Here is a 24,962-nt window from a genome sequence, read left to right as displayed (position 1 = left end):
CTCTCTGCGCTTCCTGGACTTGGGTGACTGTTCTCTTTCCCAAGTTGGGGACTTTTTCACTGATTATCGCTCCAAAAAATTTCTCAGGTCCTTTCTCCCTCTCTTCTCTTTCTGGGACCCCTATAATGTGAATGTTAGAGCGCTTCATGTTGTCCCAGAGTGCTCTTAAACCGTCCTCATTCCTTTTTATCCTTTTTTCTGTTCTGAAGTAGTGATTTCCAGTAATCTGTCTGCTAGCTCACCGATCTGTTCTCTTGCCTCATTTATTCCATTCTTGGTTCCTTCTGGTGTGTTACTCATTTCAGTGATTTTATTCTTCAACTCTGTTTACATATTCTTTATTTTTTCAAACTCTTTGCTAAAGACTTCACTCTGTGCATCTATACTCCTCTTGAGTTCTCTGAACATCTTGGCCATCATTACTTTAAACTCTTTCTTGGATAAATTACCTATCTCCTCTAACCTCTTCTGGGTTTTATCTTGTGCCTTGGCCTGGGAGATATCCCTTTGCCTCCTAATATTGTCTGTCTTTCTATGTGTTTGTGGATTCCTTCCACAGACTTTGGAATAATTGTTTTCTTACTTCTGGAATCTGCCCCTGGTGGATGAGGCCCGACTAGAGGCTCATGCAGGGTTCCTGGCAGGAGGAGCCAGGGCCTGCCCACTGCTGCGTGAAGCTGGACCCCTGGTGTGTAGGGCTGTGTCTAGAGGCCTTTGTGGCTCAGGAAGCCTGCTGATGGGTGGGGCTGTGTTCCCACCCTGTATGTTATTTGACCTGAGGCTTCCCTAGGGCTAGGTCTTGGTGCTAATGATCCAATCAAGATGTCAGCCTCCAGGAAAGCTCCTGTAGATGAACACTCCCAGAATGCCCGCCACCAGCTTTTGTGTCCCCTGGGTGAGCCGCAGCCATCCCCCACGTCCCCAGGAGACCCTCCAAATCCAGCAGGCAGATCTGGCCCAGGTTCCTGTGAAATGACTGCCTCTGCCCTTGGACCTGGTGCACATGAGTTTCCGTGTAAGCTTCTGAAGCTAATGGAGTCTCCATTTCCCCTAGGCCTGTGGGGCCCCCGGAGCCAAGCCCCCCGGCCTTCAAAGCAGATGTCCTGCGGTCTCCTCCTCCCAGTGCCGGGACCTGGGCTGGGGAGCCTGATGTGGGGCTCAGAGCTCCCACTCCTGTGGGGGGGCCTCTGCGACTTAACTGTTCTTCAGCTTGTGGGTCACCCACCTGGGTGACCAATTATATCGTGAGCACGCCCCTCCTACCGTCTTGCTGTGGTTCCCTCTTTATGTTTCCAGTTGCAGAAGATCTTTTTTGCTAGGTTCCAGTCTTTTTTCGACGGCTGTTTAGCATTCAGCTGTGGTTTCATTGTAGTCATGAGGCAAGGCGAGCTCGTGGTCCTACCACTCCGCCATCTTGGCCGGAAATAATCTGCCTGCATTCTTGTTTGTTGTGCACGTGCCACCCAGGAGACTTCCTGTGCAGTGGAGGGTCAGGGATACATACTTCTGTTTCCTCCTGGTCTAAATCTGGAAGTCTGAAATGCAACTGATTTTTATATATTGATGAGGTACCCAGTGACATTAGATAAAATCACCTTCTAATTAGAATAATAGATCCTTACATTGTTTTACATGCACACACTTTTGTAATCTGTGAGCAATACGGTTTACATCCCTCGGTGTTGGTCGTTTCTTCCAGGGCCCTGCTGAATGGAAGAGTAATGGTGAACAGTCTCTTCTGTTTCAATCACAGACAGAAAGAGTGCACATTTTCACTTTTAAAATTGATTTCTGTTGTAGATCTCTAAAGATGCTTTGATTGGGAATTTGGGATTGGCTGATACAAACTACTATATACAAAATAGATAAACAACGAGTTCCTACTTATAGCAGAAGGAACTATATTCAGTGGCTTGTAGTAACCTGTAATGAAAAAGAATATGAAAAAGAACATATACATATAGCGCTGTGCTGTACGCCAGAAACTAATACATGGTAAATTAAAAAATTTAAACAAAGATGCTTTCATAAATGATAGGAAATTCTGTTTCATTTCTGAGTTTTTTAATTAAAAACTGGTGAAGTATTTAATCAAAAACTTTCCATTTTTTGATATGATTATTTATTTCTAGACTCTTCTTTTAACATTGGAATTATGTTCGTTGCCTTTTGAGGACGGAACCAACCATGCATTCCTGAAAAAAAAATACCTGCATGGTCGTGATATATTATCCATTTTATATATCGATGAAGCTTGTTTGCGAATACCTTGTTTAGGAAAACAGGAAACAGACAAACAGCTTCTTGTGGTTTTCCCTGTCTTGGTGTTTCCTGCCAGGTTTCGGCGTCTGTTTTTCTCTGGCCCGATGAAATGTGTGGGGGCGAGTGGTCCTTTCCTTCCCTGTTCTCTGGAGAAGCGTGTTTAAGTTTGCTGTGTGTGTGGAATGTCCATGTGCGTGTGTGTTTCATAAGCACATACGTGTTCAGAAGAGTGACCAGTGGAGCTTTCCAGATTCAGTGTTCACTTTGCGGGGAAAACGATCAATCACAGATTCAACACATTTAATATGTACAACAGTTCATTTTCTATTTATCTTTATGTCCATCATTTTGGTAAACTGTATATTTGAGGACGTTAGTCCATTTCATCGACGTTTTCTACTACAATGGTGTAAGATTGCTCCTAAAGTTCTTTATCTACTTAAAGTCTCTAGGGCCCGCCGTAGTGTCCCGATTATGGTGAAGTGTGCCTTCTCTCTTTCTGCCTTGGTCATTGTGCCTAGGATTTATAAGTGTGGTCAGTGTTTTCAAGAATGAATTTTTTTGGCTTTGTTAATGTCTCCTTACTTTTTGTTTTGTCCTCATCAGTAGGTACTCTTGTCATTATTATTTCTCCCCTTCTACCTCCATTTGGAATAATTTACTAGTCTTTCTCTAAATAATTGATAATTGAGAAGCCTGTTGCTTAATTTCCAAAATGTATGAGTGCTAGTTATTTTTGAAGGTAAAAATCAGGTGACTCCAAAAGGGCCCCAGGGGGTCCTGGTGGTCTGTGTTGGGAGTCCAGGTCGGCTGGTGGTCATCAGGTGGTGTCCACCGCGGGCAGCTCCTGCGCCTTCTGGCGTCCCAGCAGTCTCCCTTCGAGAGCACGGGCTCTGGGTCCCCTGGGCTAGTGGATGGCGAGTGTGGCGTACACGCTGGGCTCTGCGGGGGGCTCCCCCGACTGGGAGGGAGGGGCTGCAGTCGTCTCCCGTCTGAGGGTCGAGTGGTTCAGTTGGGCGTAGGTCACATCCTGGGGGGCTTCAGATGCGGCAGCCTGTAGTTGGTGGGGGGTCAGAAGCATGAGGTTGGGGGAAGCCCGGGGGCTGGAGAGGATGGGACCCGCTTGACTGTCCCTCTGCGTGTCCTCTTCTGCTTGTCTGTCCTTTGTGTCCAGCAGTCCCCCCAGTAGTGGAGAAGGAGAGGTGGCCATGCCCTGCCTTGGTCTTGATCTTGAGTGGTTCACCTGGGCGTACGTCCCTCCCTGAGGGTACGTCCCAACCCCGGGTGCCTCCATCCAGCCTGTTCTGCTGGAGTGAGACAGTGAGACAGGAGCAGCACCTCCTGGACCCACTGTGATCTCCTCCAGTGAGTTTTCCACTCTGTTGCCAGAGTGATGCTTTAAAGCCTTAGATGAGATGAGGTCACTTTCCTGATGGAATCTCCAGGGGCTTCCTGACACCTTGGTGTCTCTGGCTGCTCTCTACGGTTCTGATTTCTGTATTAACATGTTATCTCTTGCTGATTTGGCTCCAACCACACAGCCCATGTTCCTGCAAAAGCATGTCCCTGCCTCAGGACCTTTGCACTTGCTGCCTCGCCGCCCCCCCCATGCTCTCTGTCTCCTTCTCTTGCTTTACTTTCCCTATCAGGACCTTGCATTCTAGGACACTGCCTGCTTATTTGCATATAGTCTCTCTCACCCACCAGGTGAGCTCGAGGAGTGTGGGGACAGTGTGCTCACGGCTGCACCGGCAGCACCGCCAGGGAGCCGGGGGGCTGCTGCTCGCCCTGTGCACCTTTGCTGGGTGAATGAATGAAGGAGAGCCTAGGGGACCTGGGGAGGTGCACTTATTCATGCATCCTCTTGAGACGTGGGGCTACGCTCCAACAGCAGAAGGTCAGACAGAGGACGAGGAGCCAGGAGAGGGGACCCCGAAGGAGGGGCCATGAGGTCACGAGGAAAGTGGAGGGGTGGAGTCAGAGCAGAACATGACCAGGCAGCCCAGGAGAGGTCAGTGTGGGAGCCGCTGGGAGCTGGGATGTGAAGACAGAGGAGTGTCCGTGGGACTAAGTCTGGCAACAAGAAGGTCTCTGGTGGCCTGGACGGGAGCAGGGGTCTCACCTGATGGTCCAGCTGCACCCCCTCCGCAGGCTGTGTGTCGTTCTCGGCGGCATCTGCTGGGGCAGAACAGGGGGTGTGACGCTTGCCCGGATTCCCTGAGATCTCTGGGGGCTGGACCCCCGCCCTGCCCCCAGAAGGCCCACTGGGACCCAGGGCTGAGGTGATGTGGGATTTCAGTCCTCAACCCCCATCCCTGAACCTTCCCAACCTACCCTCCCCCATTGCCTACAGAAATCTGTGTGCCCACCCCCCAGGGCCACCCTCCTCTTCTCCTCACAGAGGTTCTGGTCCTGGGCGTCGGCAGCTGGGCTGGAGCTGGGGAGGAGACGGGAGTGTTAGGGGGCCATGGGGGCTGCCGGTGGGGCGGGAGTCTGGGGGTCGTCGGGGCAGGAGTTACCTGCTCTGCAGGCCTCTGTCCTTGGGCTCGGGGTCTGCAGCCCCTGCAGGGAGTTAGAAATCAGCCTCTGCCTGGGCTGGGTCAGGTGGGGCGGTCTCAGCCCCGAGAATGCCACGGTCCCCGCCCTCCGCGTGGGGGTCAAGAGGGAAGAAGGAAACCTTAACTCACACTTGCATGTGTGTTTCAGTGTTTCATGGGATTGAACAGGATGGAAACCTTTACATTTGTGCAGGTGAGCTGCCGTTAGGTGCTTTCATTTTACGTGTTCACATTTCAGATTCTGGACACTCTTTTCTAAGCTACCCTCGCCCACCTCTGGTTCCGCTCTGGCTGCTGCCCTAAGCCCGTCTCCTCCTGTGGCCTGGGCCCTCTGTTCACTACTCACCCGACTTCCTGCATCTGCTGTGACGCCAAAGGATGAGGAGGAGGAGGAGGAGCAGCAGGATGAAGGCCGCCGAGACCCCGATCAGAACGTTCAGGTACGATTTGAGTCCTGGGGCACCAGGGACGTCATGAATGAGCCAGTGGTGCCATTTAATTGAGCGCCTACTATGTGCCAGATGCGTCCTGGCGTCCATGCATTCATCTCCTCTAACCCTCAGAACAATCATGTAACAGTGATTGTTGCCCCCACCCCACCCATTTTACAGTCAAGGAAACTAAGGCTCAGAGAGTAAAGTCACGAACCCAGGTCATCCAGTCCAGACATGGCAGAGCTGGGACTGGACCCGGGGTCTGACTCCAGCCCGTGCTCCTTCCCCTCGAGCTGAGCTCCCTGAGCTGAAGGGAAAGAACTGGACGCCCCAGACCACTGTCCTGCCCCTCCCCTCCCCCCAGTACAGTGTCAGCGTCACTGCTGCAGAGGGGACAGACCGATCAGGTCACGTCCTGGGGCCTCCCTGTGAGGCCGCCTCTCCCGGGGGATCACAGCCAGAAGTGAGAACTGAAGGAAATCTAAGCTCTGGGCCCATTCTCGCCTTTGACACTTGGGGAAACTGAGGCCCAGGCAGGGGAAGGGGGTCTCCGAGTCCGCGTCTCCAGAGGGCATCACTCAGCCCTGCCCCCCAAGTACCCACCACCACCTCCCACAGAGACCCTCACTTACCCGTCTGCGGGCCTGACTCCATGGGAGGGAGGAGCTGGTTCTCAGGGCCTCCTGGGGGTCAAGACAGGGGTGAGGGGCAGGGGGATGCTCCTCCCCACGTCAGCCCTGCTGCTCCTCCCCCAGGGTGGACCCAACATCTCCCTCTCCGTGACCCCCACCCTTCATCCACCCGGCTTCAGAGCCCCGGAGCCCTGTGGTCCCCCGCATCTCTGTCTGACTCGCAGACCCCTGGGACACAAGGCTGTCCCTGAGTATCTGAGGGGACTTTAGATCCTCTGAGAGACTCTCAAACTGCCCTGGGATGACCTGTGCCATCTCTGAGCAAAGAGGCCCTGTGAATGCCCTGTTGTTGAATTGGAGCCCCTGGGTGGGGGGCTGGGGCCCCAGAGGGTCCTGAGAATGAGCACAGGAAGAGGGTGGGGGGTAGGGCTGAGCCGGCCTCCCCCCTCACTAAATCCTTCCCCTCCATCTGCCCTGTAGTCTCCACAAGACCTTCTCACTGCCACCTGTCACCTTCTGACCCCAGGTGAGGGGAGGGGGTGGGCTGTGGTGGGAGGGTATCTGAGCGACAGATCCCCTCTGGGTGACCCTCCCTCAGAGCCCCTTCACTCCCACCCCAGACTGGAGCTCTCACGGGACAGAGCCCTGAGCTGACCTAACTCAGACAGGACAGGGTTGGGGCCCCTCACCTGAGACCAGGAGCTCCAGGGGGTCACTGGGGAGTGACAGCAGGTAGGGGTCACTGTTGAGTGAGCTGTAGCACCTGTAGGTCCCCCGGTGGGCTGCGGTCACAGGACTCAGGGAGAACTCGGCCCGGTACTGCCCACCTTGGAACTTTGATCTAAGACGCAGCGGGGGATGGGCTGCCCCCTCCTTGGACAGAAGGAAGGTGTCCCTCCAGGTACTCGACTGACACAGCAGGGTCACATTCTCTCCTGAGGCCACCGTGGGGCCCGGCTGCACCGAGAGGGAGGGGGTGTCACGCAGCCATCCTAGAGAGAGGAAGGGGTGAGGGGCTGCCGTCCCACCTGGTTCTCAGCTGAGACTCAGCAGGGCCTCTCTGAGGACCCGCATCTCCTGCCCACCCCCTGTCTCTCCCTGTCTGTCCCTCCTCGGGGGCCCCACCGCCTGACCCAGCATCACCCCTGGGGCTCCCCCAGCAGGGCCTGTGCAGAGTCTGGGTCCCTGACTGACCCGCTGGCTCCTCACCTGCCACCAGGATGTCCAGGGGGTCGCTGGGGGCCGACCACTCGGAGGAGAGGTTGTGTCCCCCATAGCATCTGTACCGGCCCCCATCAGAGCGAATCACCAGGCCCCGGGGGAAGTCGGCCTGAGAGAGCCCAGCCTGGGGCTGCCGGCCAGGGCGCTGGAGGAGGTCTTGTTCCCCCTCCTTGAACAAAGCGTATCTTTCGTAGCCGACATCAGAGCGACATTGGAGGGTCAGGTTCTGTCCCAAGGCCACAACAGGGCCCTGCGGGGTGAGGAGGGAGGGCTTCCCAGACACACCTGGGGGAAAGACCAGCCCTGGGTTGTACGGGCTGGTTCCTCCCATGAACCCTCTCCTCCCGACCCTGGCCCCCAGGTCTCACTGTCTCTCACACTCTGTGTCTCTGGTCCAGGAGCCCCCATCCCCCACCCCCTACCCTCTCACATGGTCTCTCCTCTGAGCAGGGACCCCAATAACCAGTCGGGTGCCTCCAAAGGAATATGGGGCCACTATGGGACTTCCTCACCTGAGACCAGGAGCTCCAGGGGGTCACTGGGGGCCGACCACACCTGGCGTTTGCTCCTGTAGCAGCCATAACATCTGAACGTCCACCTGGGGCTGGGGGGCACGGGGCCCACAGGGAACAGGGCCTGGGTCTGCCCGCTGGGCTGTGGCTGTGCATCCAGGGCCCCGGTGGGCTTGTCTTCCCCTTCCTTAGTCAGGATGAACCTGTCAAATCCCTGCCATGAGCCACACCGGAGGGTCACGTTCCCTCCTGAGGTCACCACGGGGCTCGTCAGGGCTGAGAGGCTGGGTTTGCTGTAGACTCCTAGGAGAGAAGGGGGCCGCTTGTTCAGTGGGGCTCACGGCTCCCTCACCTCCCCCAGGGCTGGGCTGTGAGAGGGACACGGCCCTGGGAGCAGCCCCCCTTCCTGAGGGCAGAGCCCGAGGCGGGTACCCCTGAGTGTCCTCTCACTTGTCACCACCACCAGCTCCAGGGGGTCACTGCGCTCTGACCAGCCAGTGAGGCTGAGATAGTAACAGCGGTATCTCCCTGTGTTGTGCTCTGTCATGTATGAGATGGAGAACGTGGCCTTGTCCCCGGACCCCAGTGGGGGCTGTGTGTCCCAGGGGCTTTTGCTTCCCTCTTTATCCAGACGGAACTCCCGGGCCCCCAGGGTCCCCTGACACCAGATGGTCACAGGGACATTCCAGGGGATCACAGAGCCTGGCTCAGCCCAGATGGTGGGTTTGGGGAGGGTCCCTGGAAGGAAATCAGAGGCCTGGGTCACAAGACATTCCCACCCCCATCCCCCAGCTCTCAGCCCCACAGCCCCCAGCCTCCCCTTCCTTCAGCCCAGAGCTGCTGTTCCCCATCCCCATTGCCCGGGGAGGGGCTGCCCCGTCCCCACAATGAGGAGGGGGGAGCGGGGACACCTGGGCACAGACTCACCTGCCTGCACCTGGGTCCTCACGCCCACACTCAGCCCTGGAAGAGAGGTCCCTGTGAGAGATTCACCCCTGAACCCTGAGCAGAACCTCCGCTCCCCTGAGCGTCCTGAGCCCTGGGGTCTCCTGACAGAGCAGGCGTGGCTCCCAGACCAGGACCGCCCTCCCCTCCTCAATCTCACCGAGACAGAGCAGGGCCGTGAGGGTGGGGGTCATGGCGCCTCCTCCCTGTGGTCCAGGCTGTGCAGATGGAGGAGACACGGTGCCCTCAGCACGGAGACCCACAGGGTGTGTCCGCTCAGAGGCTGGTCCTCCCCGTCACGGGGCTGTCACGTCAGCAGCCCCACGGGAAGGGGAACTGCCCCTTCTTGAGAGCCTGGCTCTCCTTTTCGTGACAGATCAGCAAAGAGACCCGGTGTCTTCCTGAGGCGCCCCTTGCAGGTGAGGGTGCCCAGGCCACGCCCTTCCCTCTCAGAGCCTCCGTGTGGGGCCTCCTTCGTCCTCAGCCGTCCATCAGCACAGTCCTGCGGGGTCCTCACCATGGACCCGGCTCACCTTCACATCTTCAGGGCAGATGCAGGTTCCTGCTGGTATGCAGAGCTCAGATCAGCAGAGACGTACGTCGAACGTCTACCTACAGCTCGGTGGAGGCCAAGGGGGCAATGAGCACAGAGGAGAAGCACCGGGAAATAAGGGCAGGAACCAGGACTCCTCTCCTGGCCCCGGAGTGTGGGTGTATTTCCGTCACAGTCCACATCACTTCTCTTTTTTCTTGCACAGCGTCCACCCCACCTCCTGGGATATAGCCCCAGAGTTGTTCTTGCCTCCTCGGTGCCCCTTTTTCCTGGACAGAGTCTCCTTCTCATCCTGTGGTTCTGTCTTCAGGTTGATGGGACAGGGTGTGGCTTAGTGCTCTGACCTGAGAGAACAGCCAATTCTTTTTTTAAAATAGACTTTGTTTTTTTAGAGCATTTCAGGTTGACAGCAGAACTGAGCAGAGTTCCCACGTAGCCCTCCCCACCCACACATATATCCTCCCCTCCCCTCAACACCCCTCATCAGCGTGACGTAGTTGGTGCATGGGTGAGCCGACATGGGCACCTTATCATGACTCAGAGTCCACAGTTCACATTAGGGCTCACTCTTGACATGCACTCTGTGGGCTTTGACAGATGCGTAATGACGCGTAGCCACCACTATAGTGTCAGAAGGATTTCATTGCCCTAAAAATCCCTTGTGCTCCATCTGTTCATCCCTCCCTGCCTCCCTCGCCCCTAAGCCCCTGGAAACCCCTGGATCTTTTTATTATTCCTGTAGCTGTGCCTTTCCTAGTTGTCATTTGGCTGGGATCGGACAGTTTGTAGCCTTTTCAGACTGGCTTCTTGCGTTTAGTAATGTGTCTTTTAAGTTTCTTCCATGTCTTTCATGGCTTGATAGCTCATGTTTTTTCACTGCACATTCATTTTTTAATTTACATATACGTACTGTTCATTGTTTCTAAGAACGTTTAGAGCTTCAGCTTTTTTAAAACGTTTTTTATTGATTTATAATCATTTTACCATGTTGTGTCAAATTCCAGAGCACAATTTTTCAGTCATACATGAACATACATACATTCATTGTCATTTTTTTTCTCTGTGAGCTACCACAAGGTCTCGTATATATTTCCCTGTGCTATACAGTATAATCTTGTTTATCGGGTCTGCATTTTGAACTCCCCGTCTGTCCCTTCCCACCCTCCTCCCCTTTGGCAACCACAAGTTTGTATTCTGTGTCTATGAGTCTGTTTCTGTTTTGTATTTATGTTTTGTTTCCTTTTTTTTTTCTTTTAGATCCCACATATGAGCGATCTCATATGGTATTTTTCTTTCTCTTTCTGGCTTACTTCACTTAGAATGACATTCCCCAGGAGCATCCAGAGCTTTAGCTTTTTAAACTTACATAGTTATCAAAGGAATAAAGCCAGCCACAAAATAAGAATTAATTCAAAAAGATACAAACAGCCTGCTATTAGCGGCAACGTTATTTATAGCTGCCAAGATATGGAAGCAGCCTAAGTGCACACCAACAGTTGAACAGATAACGGGGACGCAGCACACGTGTATGTAATGGAGCACAACTCACCCACAGGAAAGAAGGCTATTTTGCCATTTGCGGCCCTTCATTCACTTTCTTTTACTCACTTCAAAAATCAGAATTTTACAAGCGGCATAAACATTTCCATCACATCAAAAATAACAAGACACATAGAAATGAAAAACCAAGGAGGTTACCTATACTCCAAAAAGCGAAATGACACAAAGAAACGGAAAGATTTCTTGTGCTCTTGGACTGGAAGAATCAACGCTATCAAATTAGCCACACTTCCCACAGCAATCCACAGATGCAACGCAACCCCCATCAAAATAGTTGCCACGTTCCTCACAGAACTAGAACAAACAATTCCAAATTTATAAGGAACCACAGAAGACCCCAAGCAGCCAGAGCAATCTTTTGTAGGTCTTTCTTCTTTTTGTTCTCTTATGGTTTCATGACTAGAGAAGGTCCTTTCACATCTGTTGTAAAGCTGGTTTGGTGGTGCTGAGTTCTTTTAGCTTTTGTTTATCTGTGAAGCTTTTGATTTCTCCATCCAGTCTGAACGAGAGCCTTGCTGGACAGAGTGTTCTTGGTTGTAAGTTCCCCCGTGCATCACTTTAAGTATATCGTGCCGCTCCCTCCTGGCCTGTGGAGTTTCTGCTCAAAAATCAGCTGGTAACCTTATGGGAGTTTCCTTGTATGTTATTTGTTGCTTTTCTCTTGCTAATTTTAATATCTTCTCCTAGATTTTTGTCAATTTGATGCCTGTGTGCCTTGGTGTGCTCCTCTTTGGGTGGATCCTGTGTGGAGCTCTCTGCGCTTCCTGGACTTGGGTGACTGTTCTCTTTCCCAAGTTGGGGACTTTTTCACTGATTATCGCTCCAAAAAATTTCTCAGGTCCTTTCTCCCTCTCTTCTCTTTCTGGGACCCCTATAATGTGAATGTTAGAGCGCTTCATGTTGTCCCAGAGTGCTCTTAAACCGTCCTCATTCCTTTTTATCCTTTTTTCTGTTCTGAAGTAGTGATTTCCAGTAATCTGTCTGCTAGCTCACCGATCTGTTCTCTTGCCTCATTTATTCCATTCTTGGTTCCTTCTGGTGTGTTACTCATTTCAGTGATTTTATTCTTCAACTCTGTTTACATATTCTTTATTTTTTCAAACTCTTTGCTAAAGACTTCACTCTGTGCATCTATACTCCTCTTGAGTTCTCTGAACATCTTGGCCATCATTACTTTAAACTCTTTCTTGGATAAATTACCTATCTCCTCTAACCTCTTCTGGGTTTTATCTTGTGCCTTGGCCTGGGAGATATCCCTTTGCCTCCTAATATTGTCTGTCTTTCTATGTGTTTGTGGATTCCTTCCACAGACTTTGGAATAATTGTTTTCTTACTTCTGGAATCTGCCCCTGGTGGATGAGGCCCGACTAGAGGCTCATGCAGGGTTCCTGGCAGGAGGAGCCAGGGCCTGCCCACTGCTGCGTGAAGCTGGACCCCTGGTGTGTAGGGCTGTGTCTAGAGGCCTTTGTGGCTCAGGAAGCCTGCTGATGGGTGGGGCTGTGTTCCCACCCTGTATGTTATTTGACCTGAGGCTTCCCTAGGGCTAGGTCTTGGTGCTAATGATCCAATCAAGATGTCAGCCTCCAGGAAAGCTCCTGTAGATGAACACTCCCAGAATGCCCGCCACCAGCTTTTGTGTCCCCTGGGTGAGCCGCAGCCGTACCCCACGTCCCCAGGAGACCCTCCAAATCCAGCAGGCAGATCTGGCCCAGGTTCCTGTGAAATGACTGCCTCTGCCCTTGGACCTGGTGCACATGAGTTTCCGTGTAAGCTTCTGAAGCTAATGGAGTCTCCATTTCCCCTAGGCCTGTGGGGCCCCCGGAGCCAAGCCCCCCGGCCTTCAAAAGCAGATGTCCTGCGGTCTCCTCCTCCCAGTGCCGGGACCTGGGCTGGGGAGCCTGATGTGGGGCTCAGAGCTCCCACTCCTGTGGGGGGGCCTCTGCGACTTAACTGTTCTTCAGCTTGTGGGTCACCCACCTGGGTGACCAATTATATCGTGAGCACGCCCCTCCTACCGTCTTGCTGTGGTTCCCTCTTTATGTTTCCAGTTGCAGAAGATCTTTTTTGCTAGGTTCCAGTCTTTTTTCGACGGCTGTTTAGCATTCAGCTGTGGTTTCATTGTAGTCATGAGGCAAGGCGAGCTCGTGGTCCTACCACTCCGCCATCTTGGCCGGAAATAATCTGCCTGCATTCTTGTTTGTTGTGCACGTGCCACCCAGGAGACTTCCTGTGCAGTGGAGGGTCAGGGATACATACTTCTGTTTCCTCCTGGTCTAAATCTGGAAGTCTGAAATGCAACTGATTTTTATATATTGATGAGGTACCCAGTGACATTAGATAAAATCACCTTCTAATTAGAATAATAGATCCTTACATTGTTTTACATGCACACACTTTTGTAATCTGTGAGCAATACGGTTTACATCCCTCGGTGTTGGTCGTTTCTTCCAGGGCCCTGCTGAATGGAAGAGTAATGGTGAACAGTCTCTTCTGTTTCAATCACAGACAGAAAGAGTGCACATTTTCACTTTTAAAATTGATTTCTGTTGTAGATCTCTAAAGATGCTTTGATTGGGAATTTGGGATTGGCTGATACAAACTACTATATACAAAATAGATAAACAACGAGTTCCTACTTATAGCAGAAGGAACTATATTCAGTGGCTTGTAGTAACCTGTAATGAAAAAGAATATGAAAAAGAACATATACATATAGCGCTGTGCTGTACGCCAGAAACTAATACATGGTAAATTAAAAAATTTAAACAAAGATGCTTTCATAAATGATAGGAAATTCTGTTTCATTTCTGAGTTTTTTAATTAAAAACTGGTGAAGTATTTAATCAAAAACTTTCCATTTTTTGATATGATTATTTATTTCTAGACTCTTCTTTTAACATTGGAATTATGTTCGTTGCCTTTTGAGGACGGAACCAACCATGCATTCCTGAAAAAAAAATACCTGCATGGTCGTGATATATTATCCATTTTATATATCGATGAAGCTTGTTTGCGAATACCTTGTTTAGGAAAACAGGAAACAGACAAACAGCTTCTTGTGGTTTTCCCTGTCTTGGTGTTTCCTGCCAGGTTTCGGCGTCTGTTTTTCTCTGGCCCGATGAAATGTGTGGGGGCGAGTGGTCCTTTCCTTCCCTGTTCTCTGGAGAAGCGTGTTTAAGTTTGCTGTGTGTGTGGAATGTCCATGTGCGTGTGTGTTTCATAAGCACATACGTGTTCAGAAGAGTGACCAGTGGAGCTTTCCAGATTCAGTGTTCACTTTGCGGGGAAAACGATCAATCACAGATTCAACACATTTAATATGTACAACAGTTCATTTTCTATTTATCTTTATGTCCATCATTTTAGTAAACTGTATATTTGAGGACGTTAGTCCATTTCATCGACGTTTTCTACTACAATGGTGTAAGATTGCTCCTAAAGTTCTTTATCTACTTAAAGTCTCTAGGGCCCGCCGTAGTGTCCCGATTATGGTGAAGTGTGCCTTCTCTCTTTCTGCCTTGGTCATTGTGCCTAGGATTTATAAGTGTGGTCAGTGCTTTCAAGAATGAATTTTTTTGGCTTTGTTAATGTCTCCTTACTTTTTGTTTTGTCCTCATCAGTAGGTACTCTTGTCATTATTATTTCTCCCCTTCTACCTCCATTTGGAATAATTTACTAGTCTTTCTCTAAATAATTGATAATTGAGAAGCCTGTTGCTTAATTTCCAAAATGTATGAGTGCTAGTTATTTTTGAAGGTAAAAATCAGGTGACTCCAAAAGGGCCCCAGGGGGTCCTGGTGGTCTGTGTTGGGAGTCCAGGTCAGCTGGTGGTCATCAGGTGGTGTCCACCGCGGGCAGCTCCTGCGCCTTCTGGCGTCCCAGCAGTCTCCCTTCGAGAGCACGGGCTCTGGGTCCCCTGGGCTAGTGGATGGCGAGTGTGGCGTACACGCTGGGCTCTGCGGGGGGCTCCCCCGACTGGGAGGGAGGGGCTGCAGTCGTCTCCCGTCTGAGGGTCGAGTGGTTCAGTTGGGCGTAGGTCACATCCTGGGGGGCTTCAGATGCGGCAGCCTGTAGTTGGTGGGGGGTCAGAAGCATGAGGTTGGGGGAAGCCCGGGGGCTGGAGAGGATGGGACCCGCTTGACTGTCCCTCTGCGTGTCCTCTTCTGCTTGTCTGTCCTTTGTGTCCAGCAGTCCCCCCAGTAGTGGAGAAGGAGAGGTGGCCATGCCCTGCCTTGGTCTTGATCTTGAGTGGTTCACCTGGGCGTACGTCCCTCCCTGAGGGTACGTCCCAACCCCGGGTGCCTCCATCCAGCCTGTTCTGCTGGAGTGAGACAGTGAGACAGGAGCAGCACCTCCTGGACCCACTGTGATCTCCTCCAGTGAGTTTTCCACTCTGTTGCCAGAGTGATGCTTTAAAGCCTTAGATGAGATGAGGTCACTTTCCTGATGGAATCTCCAGGGGCTTCCTGACACCTTGGTGTCTCTGGCTGCTCTCTACGGTTCTGATTTCTGTATTAACATGTTATCTCTTGCTGATTTGGCTCCAGCCACACAGCCCATGTTCCTGCAAAAGCATGTCCCTGCCTCAGGACCTTTGCACTTGCTGCCTCGCCGCCCCCCCCATGCTCTCTGTCTCCTTCTCTTGCTTTACTTTCCCTATCAGGACCTTGCATTCTAGGACACTGCCTGCTTATTTGCATATAGTCTCTCTCACCCACCAGGTGAGCTCGAGGAGTGTGGGGACAGTGTGCTCACGGCTGCACCGGCAGCACCGCCAGGGAGCCGGGGGGCTGCTGCTCGCCCTGTGCACCTTTGCTGGGTGAATGAATGAAGGAGAGCCTAGGGGACCTGGGGAGGTGCACTTATTCATGCATCCTCTTGAGACGTGGGGCTACGCTCCAACAGCAGAAGGTCAGACAGAGGACGAGGAGCCAGGAGAGGGGACCCCGAAGGAGGGGCCATGAGGTCACGAGGAAAGTGGAGGGGTGGAGTCAGAGCAGAACATGACCAGGCAGCCCAGGAGAGGTCAGTGTGGGAGCCGCTGGGAGCTGGGATGTGAAGACAGAGGAGTGTCCGTGGGACTAACTCTGGCAACAAGAAGGTCTCTGGTGGCCTGGACGGGAGCAGGGGTCTCACCTGATGGTCCAGCTGCACCCCCTCCGCAGGCTGTGTGTCGTTCTCGGCGGCATCTGCTGGGGCAGAACAGGGGGTGTGACGCTTGCCCGGATTCCCTGAGATCTCTGGGGGCTGGACCCCCGCCCTGCCCCCAGAAGGCCCACTGGGACCCAGGGCTGAGGTGATGTGGGATTTCAGTCCTCAACCCCCATCCCTGAACCTTCCCAACCTACCCTCCCCCATTGCCTACAGAAATCTGTGTGCCCACCCCCCAGGGCCACCCTCCTCTTCTCCTCACAGAGGTTCTGGTCCTGGGCGTCGGCAGCTGGGCTGGAGCTGGGGAGGAGACGGGAGTGTTAGGGGGCCATGGGGGCTGCCGGTGGGGCGGGAGTCTGGGGGTCGTCGGGGCAGGAGTTACCTGCTCTGCAGGCCTCTGTTCTTGGGCTCGGGGTCTGCAGCCCCTGCAGGGAGTTAGAAATCAGCCTCTGCCTGGGCTGGGTCAGGTGGGGCGGTCTCAGCCCCGAGAATGCCACGGTCCCCGCCCTCCGCGTGGGGGTCAAGAGGGAAGAAGGAAACCTTAACTCACACTTGCATGTGTGTTTCAGTGTTTCATGGGATTGAACAGGATGGAAACCTTTACATTTGTGCAGGTGAGCTGCCGTTAGGTGCTTTCATTTTACGTGTTCACATTTCAGATTCTGGACACTCTTTTCTAAGCTACCCTCGCCCACCTCTGGTTCCGCTCTGGCTGCTGCCCTAAGCCCGTCTCCTCCTGTGGCCTGGGCCCTCTGTTCACTACTCACCCGACTTCCTGCATCTGCTGTGACGCCAAAGGATGAGGAGGAGGAGGAGGAGCAGCAGGATGAAGGCCGCCGAGACCCCGATCAGAACGTTCAGGTACGATTTGAGTCCTGGGGCACCAGGGACGTCATGAATGAGCCAGTGGTGCCATTTAATTGAGCGCCTACTATGTGCCAGATGCGTCCTGGCGTCCATGCATTCATCTCCTCTAACCCTCAGAACAATCATGTAACAGTGATTGTTGCCCCCACCCCACCCATTTTACAGTCAAGGAAACTAAGGCTCAGAGAGTAAAGTCACGAACCCAGGTCATCCAGTCCAGACATGGCAGAGCTGGGACTGGACCCGGGGTCTGACTCCAGCCCGTGCTCCTTCCCCTCGAGCTGAGCTCCCTGAGCTGAAGGGAAAGAACTGGACGCCCCAGACCACTGTCCTGCCCCTCCCCTCCCCCCAGTACAGTGTCAGCGTCACTGCTGCAGAGGGGACAGACCGATCAGGTCACGTCCTGGGGCCTCCCTGTGAGGCCGCCTCTCCCGGGGGATCACAGCCAGAAGTGAGAACTGAAGGAAATCTAAGCTCTGGGCCCGTTCTCGCCTTTGACACTTGGGGAAACTGAGGCCCAGGCAGGGGAAGGGGGTCTCCGAGTCCGCGTCTCCAGAGGGCATCACTCAGCCCTGCCCCCCAAGTACCCACCACCACCTCCCACAGAGACCCTCACTTACCCGTCTGCGGGCCTGACTCCATGGGAGGGAGGAGCTGGTTCTCAGGGCCTCCTGGGGGTCAAGACAGGGGTGAGGGGCAGGGGGATGCTCCTCCCCACGTCAGCCCTGCTGCTCCTCCCCCAGGGTGGACCCAACATCTCCCTCTCCGTGACCCCCACCCTTCATCCACCCGGCTTCAGAGCCCCGGAGCCCTGTGGTCCCCCGCATCTCTGTCTGACTCGCAGACCCCTGGGACACAAGGCTGTCCCTGAGTATCTGAGGGGACTTTAGATCCTCTGAGAGACTCTCAAACTGCCCTGGGATGACCTGTGCCATCTCTGAGCAAAGAGGCCCTGTGAATGCCCTGTTGTTGAATTGGAGCCCCTGGGTGGGGGGCTGGGGCCCCAGAGGGTCCTGAGAATGAGCACAGGAAGAGGGTGGGGGGTAGGGCTGAGCCGGCCTCCCCCCTCACTAAATCCTTCCCCTCCATCTGCCCTGTAGTCTCCACAAGACCTTCTCACTGCCACCTGTCACCTTCTGACCCCAGGTGAGGGGAGGGGGTGGGCTGTGGTGGGAGGGTATCTGAGCGACAGATCCCCTCTGGGTGACCCTCCCTCAGAGCCCCTTCACTCCCACCCCAGACTGGAGCTCTCACGGGACAGAGCCCTGAGCTGACCTAACTCAGACAGGACAGGGTTGGGGCCCCTCACCTGAGACCAGGAGCTCCAGGGGGTCACTGGGGAGTGACAGCAGGTAGGGGTCACTGTTGAGTGAGCTGTAGCACCTGTAGGTCCCCCGGTGGGCTGCGGTCACAGGACTCAGGGAGAACTCGGCCCGGTACTGCCCACCTTGGAACTTTGATCTAAGACGCAGCGGGGGATGGGCTGCCCCCTCCTTGGACAGAAGGAAGGTGTCCCTCCAGGTACTCGACTGACACAGCAGGGTCACATTCTCTCCTGAGGCCACCGTGGGGCCCGGCTGCACCGAGAGGGAGGGGGTGTCACGCAGCCATCCTAGAGAGAGGAAGGGGTGAGGGGCTGCCGTCCCACCTGGTTCTCAGCTGAGACTCAGCAGGGCCTCTCTGAGGACCCGCATCTCCTGCCCACCCCCTGTCTCTCCCTGTCTGTCCCTCCTCGGGGGCCCCACCGCCTGACCCAGCATCACCCCTGGGGCTCCCCCAGCAGGGCCTGTGCAGAGTCTGGGTCCCTGACTGACCCGCTGGCTCCTCACCTGCCACCAGGATGTCCAGGGGGTCGCTGGGGGCCGACCACTCGGAGGAGAGGTTGTGTCCCCCATAGCATCTGTACCGGCCCCCATCAGAGCGAATCACCAGGCCCCGGGGGAAGTCGGCCTGAGAGAGCCCAGCCTGGGGCTGCCGGCCAGGGCGCTGGAGGAGGTCTTGTTCCCCCTCCTTGAACAAAGCGTATCTTTCGTAGCCGACATCAGAGCGACATTGGAGGGTCAGGTTCTGTCCCAAGGCCACAACAGGGCCCTGCGGGGTGAGGAGGGAGGGCTTCCCAGACACACCTGGGGGAAAGACCAGCCCTGGGTTGTAGGGGCTGGTTCCTCCCATGAACCCTCTTCTCCCACCCTGGCCCCCAGGTCTCACTGTCTCTCACACACTGTGTCTCTGGTCCAGGAGCCCCCATTCCGCACCCTCTCACATGGTCTCTCCTCTGAGCAGGGACCCCAGTAACCAGTCGGGTGCCTCCAAAGGAATATGGGGCCAGGATGGGACTTCCTCACCTGAGACCAGGAGCTCCAGGGGGTCACTGGGGGCCGACCACACCTGGCGTTTGCTCCTGTAGCAGCCATAGCATCTGAACGTCCACCTGGGGCTGGGGGGCACGGGGCCCACAGGGAATAGGGCCTGGGTCTGCCCGCTGGGCTGTGGCTGTGCGTCCAGGGCCCCGGAGGGCTTGTCTTCCCCTTCCTTAGTCAGGATGAACCTGTCAAATCCCTGCCATGAGCCACACCGGAGGGTCACATTCCCTCCTGAGGTCACCACGGGACTCCGCAGGGCTGAGAGGCTGGGTTTGCTGTAGACTCCTAGGAGAGAAGGGGGCCACTTGTTCAGTGGGGCTCACGGCTCCCTCACCTCCCCCAGGGCTGGGCTGTGAGAGGGACACGGCCCTGGGAGCAGCCCCCCTTCCTGAGGGCAGAGCCCGAGGCGGGTACCCCTGAGTGTCCTCTCACTTGTCACCACCACCAGCTCCAAGGGGTCACTGCGCTGTGACCAGCCAGTGCAGCTGTGATAGTAACAGCGGTAGCTACCTGTGTTGTGCTCTGTCATGTGTGGGATGGAGAACGTGGCCTTGTCCCCGGGACCCCAGTGGGGGCTGTGTGTCCCAGAGGGCTAGGCTTCCCTCTTTATCCAGACGGAACTCCCGGGCCCCCAGGGTCCCCTGACACCAGATGGTCACAGGGCCATTCTAGGGGATCACAGAGCGTGGCTCAGCCCAGATTGTGGGTTTGAGGAGGGTACCTGGAAGGATACCAGGGGCCTGGGTCACAAGACATCCCACCCCCATCCCCCAGCTCTCAGCCCCACAGCCCCCAGCTTCCCCATCCTTCAGCCCAGAGCTGCTGTTGTCCCTCCCCATTGCCAGGGGAGGGGCTGCCCCGTCCCCACAATGAGGAGGGGGGAGCGGGGACACCTGGGCACAGACTCATCTGCCTGCACCTGGGTCCTCACACCCACACTCAGCCCTGGAAGAGAGGTCCCTGTGAGAGATTCACCCCTGAACCCTGAGCAGAACCTCCGCTCCCCTGAGCGTCCTGAGCCCTGGGGTCTCCTGACAGAGCAGGCGTGGCTCCCAGACCAAGACCGCCCTCCCCTCCTCAATCTCACCGAGACACAGCAGGGCCGTGAGCGTGGGGGTCATGGCGCCTCCTCCCTGTGGTCCAGGCTGTGCAGATGGAGGAGACATGGTGCCCTCAGCACGGAGACCCACAGGGTGTGTCCACTCAGAGGCTGATCCTCCCCGTCATGGGGCTGTCACGTCAGCAGCCCCACAGGATGGGGAACTGCCCCTTCCTGAGAGCCTGGCTCTCGTTTCCGTGACAGATCAGCAAAGAGACCCGGTGTCTTCCTGAGGCGCCCCTTGCAGGTGAGGGTGCCCAGGCCACGCCCTTCCCTCTCAGAGCCTCCGTGTGGGGCCTCCTTCTTCCTCAGCCGTCCATCAGCACATCCCTGCGGGGTCCTCACCATGGACCCGGCTCACCTTCACATCTTCAGGGCAGATGCAGTTTCCTGCTGGTATGCAGAGCTCAGATCAGCAGAGACGTACGTCGAACATCTAACTACAGCTCAGTGGAGGCCAAGGGGGCAATGAGCACAGAGGAGAAGCACCGGGAAATAAGGGCAGGAAACACGACTCCTCTCCTGTCCCCAGAGTGTGGGTTCATTTCCGGCACTGCCCCCATCACTACTTCTCTTTTTCTTGCAACAGTGTCTACCCCACCACCTGGGAACAATTCACGGAGTCCTCCCAGCCTCCTCGGTGCCCCTTGTTCCTTGGGCACAATGCCCTCCTCATCCCCTGGTCCTGCCTATAACCTTTAGAGGGCATTCATTTGGGTTAGAGGTCTTACCTTGAAGGAAAACAGATCTTTATTTAAATCTATACCCACTGCTCGTGTAACCTTGAGCAGTAATGCCCTTTCTGTGAGCCTGAGTTTCTTTGTTTGCATATTGTCAAAAAGCCCACTCCTCAGAGTGAGTGTGGGCTCAGTGGTGCCAGGCTCACCGGAGAGTCAGTCACCGTGAATTTCCAGACTAGCTGCTGACCGGAGCGGGCTGCGACATGAGAGGTCGTGGGCCCAGACTCCACGTAAACTGAATGATGGTTGCGCCCATCCAAGAGCTCTGGTGTGTGCCTAACACTGACAAATACTACTTATAATATTTGTGCAATACGTTGCCACAGATAAATGCAGAAAAAGAGGAAGTTCCCCAAATGGAGAGGGAACCAGAGTATACAACAGACAACCAGGCTGAGTGGCCTCTCAGGGCCCGGGGTCATGAAGGGGTCAGAGGGAAGAGGTTTCCAGGTCTAGGGACGAGAGGGCCCCCAGGTCCTCCCAGGTGGGGAGGGGTCAGGGCTCCAGGTGAAGGGTGAAACTGTGGCCTCCCCTTCCCCCTGTTTCTGGGTGGACACTGGGTTATCTCTGTGCACTGGCCCAAGCTCCTGGTCAGAATTGAGCAACGTCCCCCGTGTGGCAAGAAACAGACTCAATCCAGTGTCGTCAGACATGGGCATCTGCCCCACGTGTGGGAGTGAGGCTCCCACTGGACCATCCGTGATGGCGCAACGCTGAGCAGATGCTAAGTCTGAGACAGCGCACCCAGCTGGGCAGGAGGGGGCCGCACCTGCCTGACTCCCAGGACAGCCCTGGGAGAGACCTCTATGAGAGTTCAGGTGTGTGAGAGGGAAACCTCCAGCAGGAGTGGGCGGCGCAGAGTGACCCTGTTAATGGCGGACCTTGCTACAGACAACCATCTGCTGAACAATGGGGGTTGTCCTCTGCAAGGAATGGGATCAACCGGAAAATAAGAGAGGTATTTTAAATTAAGTGTGTTTAAATAGCTGAAAAATAAAGGGAGGCAAACATCGATTGTTTTACAGAAGAACGGGCAGTTTCTGAAAAGAGTTAGAAATTTTAGAGATGAAACTTTCAGTAGAACCAACACATTACAAAATTCACCCCATCAAGGACAAAGGAGCTGAAACCGGAATACAGCATGGAGGAAGGTTCCAGAATGCTGCAGAGTCCAGAAATGGACATCCGGGGTGCCTGGGGAATAGGCCGCGGGGGGCCTCCTGCAAGTGTCAGAGGCAGGAAGCTGGGGACGTCCAGCAACAGCTCAAGAGATAAATAACTGAACGCTTTTCAGAGTTGAGGACAGACCCGCTAAGTGCTAGGACGCATGCATTTACAAGTGACGTCTCTGCTCTGTCTTGACCCTTCATGGTGAAGCAAGGAAATGAAGGGTAAGTTAGAAAACGGACAAATCCTGCACCGAATTGTGCGCTTTAAAACGGTAGTTCTATTTTTTGTAAGTTTCAACTAAGAAAATTCAAGGGGAACTTGCCTGGGGCCCAAAAATGTCCTGAAATTACTTCCTAAGGAAAATGCAAATTACCATCAAGAAAATAATGAGCTCCTGGGACCAGACAACCGCGTACCAGACGATACTGGAGAAACACCTTCAAGGGATTACTGGCGGAGAACTGAATACTGAGCTGAATTACTTGTTATGGGACAAAACTGAAGGGTCGTGGGGGCAAATCCCTACGTATGGGGACCCTCAGGGCACCGCACCTGACCTGTCGGAGCCGTGTCTCAGCGGTCACCCCGGCACGCCAGGCTGCGTCCTCATGAGAGATGCGGAGGGCCTGGGGGGCCGGACCTCTTAACCACCGGCTGTATCTTCCTGTCCTCGTAGTTGAGTCGCACGTTTTATCTGAAATAAGAAAATGATTCCAAGTGACTTGGTAGAGAGAACGGGAGTGGAGGGAGGCCTTCCCCGAGGTGCACGTTCTTGGATGTTTTATGGTTTTCGCGCTCGGTGCGAGGAGCACTCAGGGATGCAATGGAGAAAGGGAGACGCACCAGTGAGAAAAAAATGGCAGAAAAGCTGTGGAAAATCATGCAAACACACACTTGCACATACAAACGCACGTGCACACGCGTATGTATGTGAGCACTCGGCTCAGGTGAAGTGTGGTTAGAACACGGTCTTCTCTGAAGGAGGAGGGTAATGCGTCGTTGCTCAGAATACAGACACTAAACGGGGGCAGCTGCCTGCAGTTAGACCGGGAGTAGCTTCCGGAGTGCCTGGCGCTTGGCGCCCCTGTCCCCCGGAGGGGCGCGGCAGTGCTGGCGCCGGGCGCTGGCCCCTGCTCCCGCCCTCAGAAGGACAGGTGCCAGGGCTGGGCACCGCCTCTCAGTCCCGCAAACCCTGCCGGCTGCCGAGAGCCGCCGCCCCTGGTCCTCGCTCTGCGCCGCCCCCACGTGTGCCCGCTGCAGGTGAGCCTCGCGGGCAGCGTCCCGGGGGCCCGGGGTGTCGCGCGTCCCTCGCTCACTCCGCTCCGAGGGACGTGGTGGGGGGGGCGGTGTCCTGGGCGAGCCGAGTGCACCTCTCGGCTCCGCGCCGGGCCGGCCCGGAGGGGGGCTCACGGGGCAGAGTGAAACTGCTCTCTGTCGGCTTCACGCTGCTTTTTCTGGGGTTTACGCCCATCCGAGGTGTTGCAGCTTGTTAGCTGGATGCTGGGGCTCTCGTAAAAGTTATCTGGCCCAACTGTCTTTTCGTCCGAGTTCCTGTGGGGGGACGAGGGCTGGGCGTTCCTATTCAGCCATCTTGCTGACATCGCTGGAATAAAACGTTGATTAAAATTTCTAGAATGCGTCCTAGCGAGACCAGAAATGGGGAAATGAAAAAGGCAGTTAATAGACGCAGGAAATAAAATGAGAAGGGTCAACGAACAGCTGTTGCAGTTTTAGAACGAGCAAGGAGAGTGATGTTACGCGGTACTTGAGGAGACCGCAGACCTGGAACACTGCGCCTCCCCCACTGCAGGCCATCGGGGTCCCCTCCCCTCAGGGCGCGCACGTTTATTTCTAACTCACCTTCCAGGGACTCTGTAGCCCTTTGAGGGTCCACAGTTAGGGATAAATTTGCGCTGAAGCTCCTGGCTCTTGGTGCGCTTTGGTGCAATACTGCTCCAAGGAACGCAAATAATAATAATTGTATTTGGTATTTTGTAACCAATGCATCAGGTCATGTAAGCCTCGCAACTACTTTGTGGAGTAATATTTGCTTTTTTTTTTTTTTAAATAGAGGCAGAAACAGCCTGGGAATGGAAATGTGATTTATCCACATTCAACACGCCAACAGGTAATTCTTTTAACAGAGCCAGATGGTTCAAACTCCCAGTCCTGTGCTTGTTACTGAAACTTATCGCCATGATGTCTCTCGTGCTATGAGGTGGCGGAGCTGTGTGAGCTGGTGGTTTCTGTGCGGAGTTCACTGAACCCACAGAGTCTCAGGGGAGAACAGGGTGTGAGGACTCGCTAACTGGAGGGTCTTTAAGATCCTCTGCTGAGTCAGCTGGGTGCACGGTCTCTCCTGGACTCATGTGGCTTTTCTTGAGGGTAGACCCCCATTTGGGTGAAATTATGTCCCTGTTCAAGAAGAAGTTGTAGGGTGAGTCTCATTCTGAAAGTGACCTTAGTCTAAGGACAGACCCTGCCACGTCTCTTACGTGCCCTCTGATGGCCACAGGGAGGATGGCTTTCGGCTGGAAGAAAAGTGCCTTTGGAGGCCTGAGGCATTTCCCAGACTTCCTCCGCAGTCTCCACCTACATTCAGCCTCTCGCCATTGAACATGATGCCGGCTGTAGGCTTCTGTGGATGTCTTTTGTCTGGTGGAGGAAGTTCCCTTCAATACTAGAGTGCCAAGAGTTTCCTTTTGTTGTGTCTTTAATCACGAATGGATGTTGGATTTTGCCAAATCTTTTTTCTCTATCTATTGATATGATCGTGTGGTTTTTCTTTTTTAAACTATCAATGTGATTCTTCGATTTTTGAATATCATACTAACCTTGCAGTCCTGGGATAAGCCCCGCTTGGCTGTGGAATAGTACTTTAAGAATGCATTGTTA

At 54.3% G+C, this 24,962-nt stretch overlaps 1 protein-coding gene across 5 annotated transcripts; it reads right to left on the bottom strand.

Moving 5' to 3' along the window:
- Window positions 1-1,242: 1,242 nt before the first annotated feature.
- Window positions 1,243-20,862, bottom strand: LOC102511408 (leukocyte immunoglobulin-like receptor subfamily B member 3). 5 transcript variants are annotated; one of them, XM_032487746.1, is made up of 12 exons: window positions 20,146-20,862; window positions 8,547-8,582; window positions 8,070-8,357; window positions 7,620-7,919; window positions 7,096-7,392; window positions 6,576-6,878; window positions 5,887-5,937; window positions 5,167-5,274; window positions 4,782-4,824; window positions 4,662-4,699; window positions 4,385-4,437; window positions 1,243-3,316 (listed from the first exon to the last, which is right to left on the bottom strand). In XM_032487746.1, exons 1-12 carry the CDS (start codon window positions 20,222-20,224, stop codon window positions 3,170-3,172), a joined length of 1,743 nt encoding a protein of 580 aa, XP_032343637.1. In that variant the 5' UTR covers window positions 20,225-20,862; the 3' UTR covers window positions 1,243-3,169. The 5 variants fall into 5 exon arrangements, with proteins under 5 accessions (XP_032343637.1, XP_032343638.1, XP_032343639.1 ...); XM_032487747.1 differs by lacking the exon at window positions 20,146-20,862 and adding an exon at window positions 8,725-9,212 and having other exon boundaries at window positions 7,620-7,922; window positions 8,052-8,357; XM_032487748.1 differs by lacking the exon at window positions 20,146-20,862 and adding an exon at window positions 8,725-9,211.
- Between the last annotated feature and the right edge of the window lie 4,100 nt (window positions 20,863-24,962).

The sequence above is a fragment of the Camelus ferus genome, chromosome 9 (assembly GCF_009834535.1).
Source record: "Camelus ferus isolate YT-003-E chromosome 9, BCGSAC_Cfer_1.0, whole genome shotgun sequence".
In the NCBI taxonomy this organism is placed as follows: Eukaryota; Metazoa; Chordata; class Mammalia; order Artiodactyla; family Camelidae; genus Camelus; species Camelus ferus.
This window is presented reverse-complemented; position numbering and strand designations above follow the sequence as displayed.

Bases quoted from the DNA above. Each gene is read 5' to 3' on its own strand.
- LOC102511408 (XM_032487746.1), bottom strand. From the start codon at position 20,224: ATGTCTCCTCCATCTGCACAGCCTGGACCACAGGGAGGAGGCGCCATG. The intron at 7,920-8,069 runs GTGAGAGGACAC...CTCTCCTAGGAG, and splicing joins GGAGCTGGTGGTGGTGACAA to TCTACAGCAAACCCAGCCTC. The intron at 4,438-4,661 runs GTGAGGAGAAGA...CTGCCCCAGCAG, and splicing joins CGCCCAGGACCAGAACCTCT to ATGCCGCCGAGAACGACACA.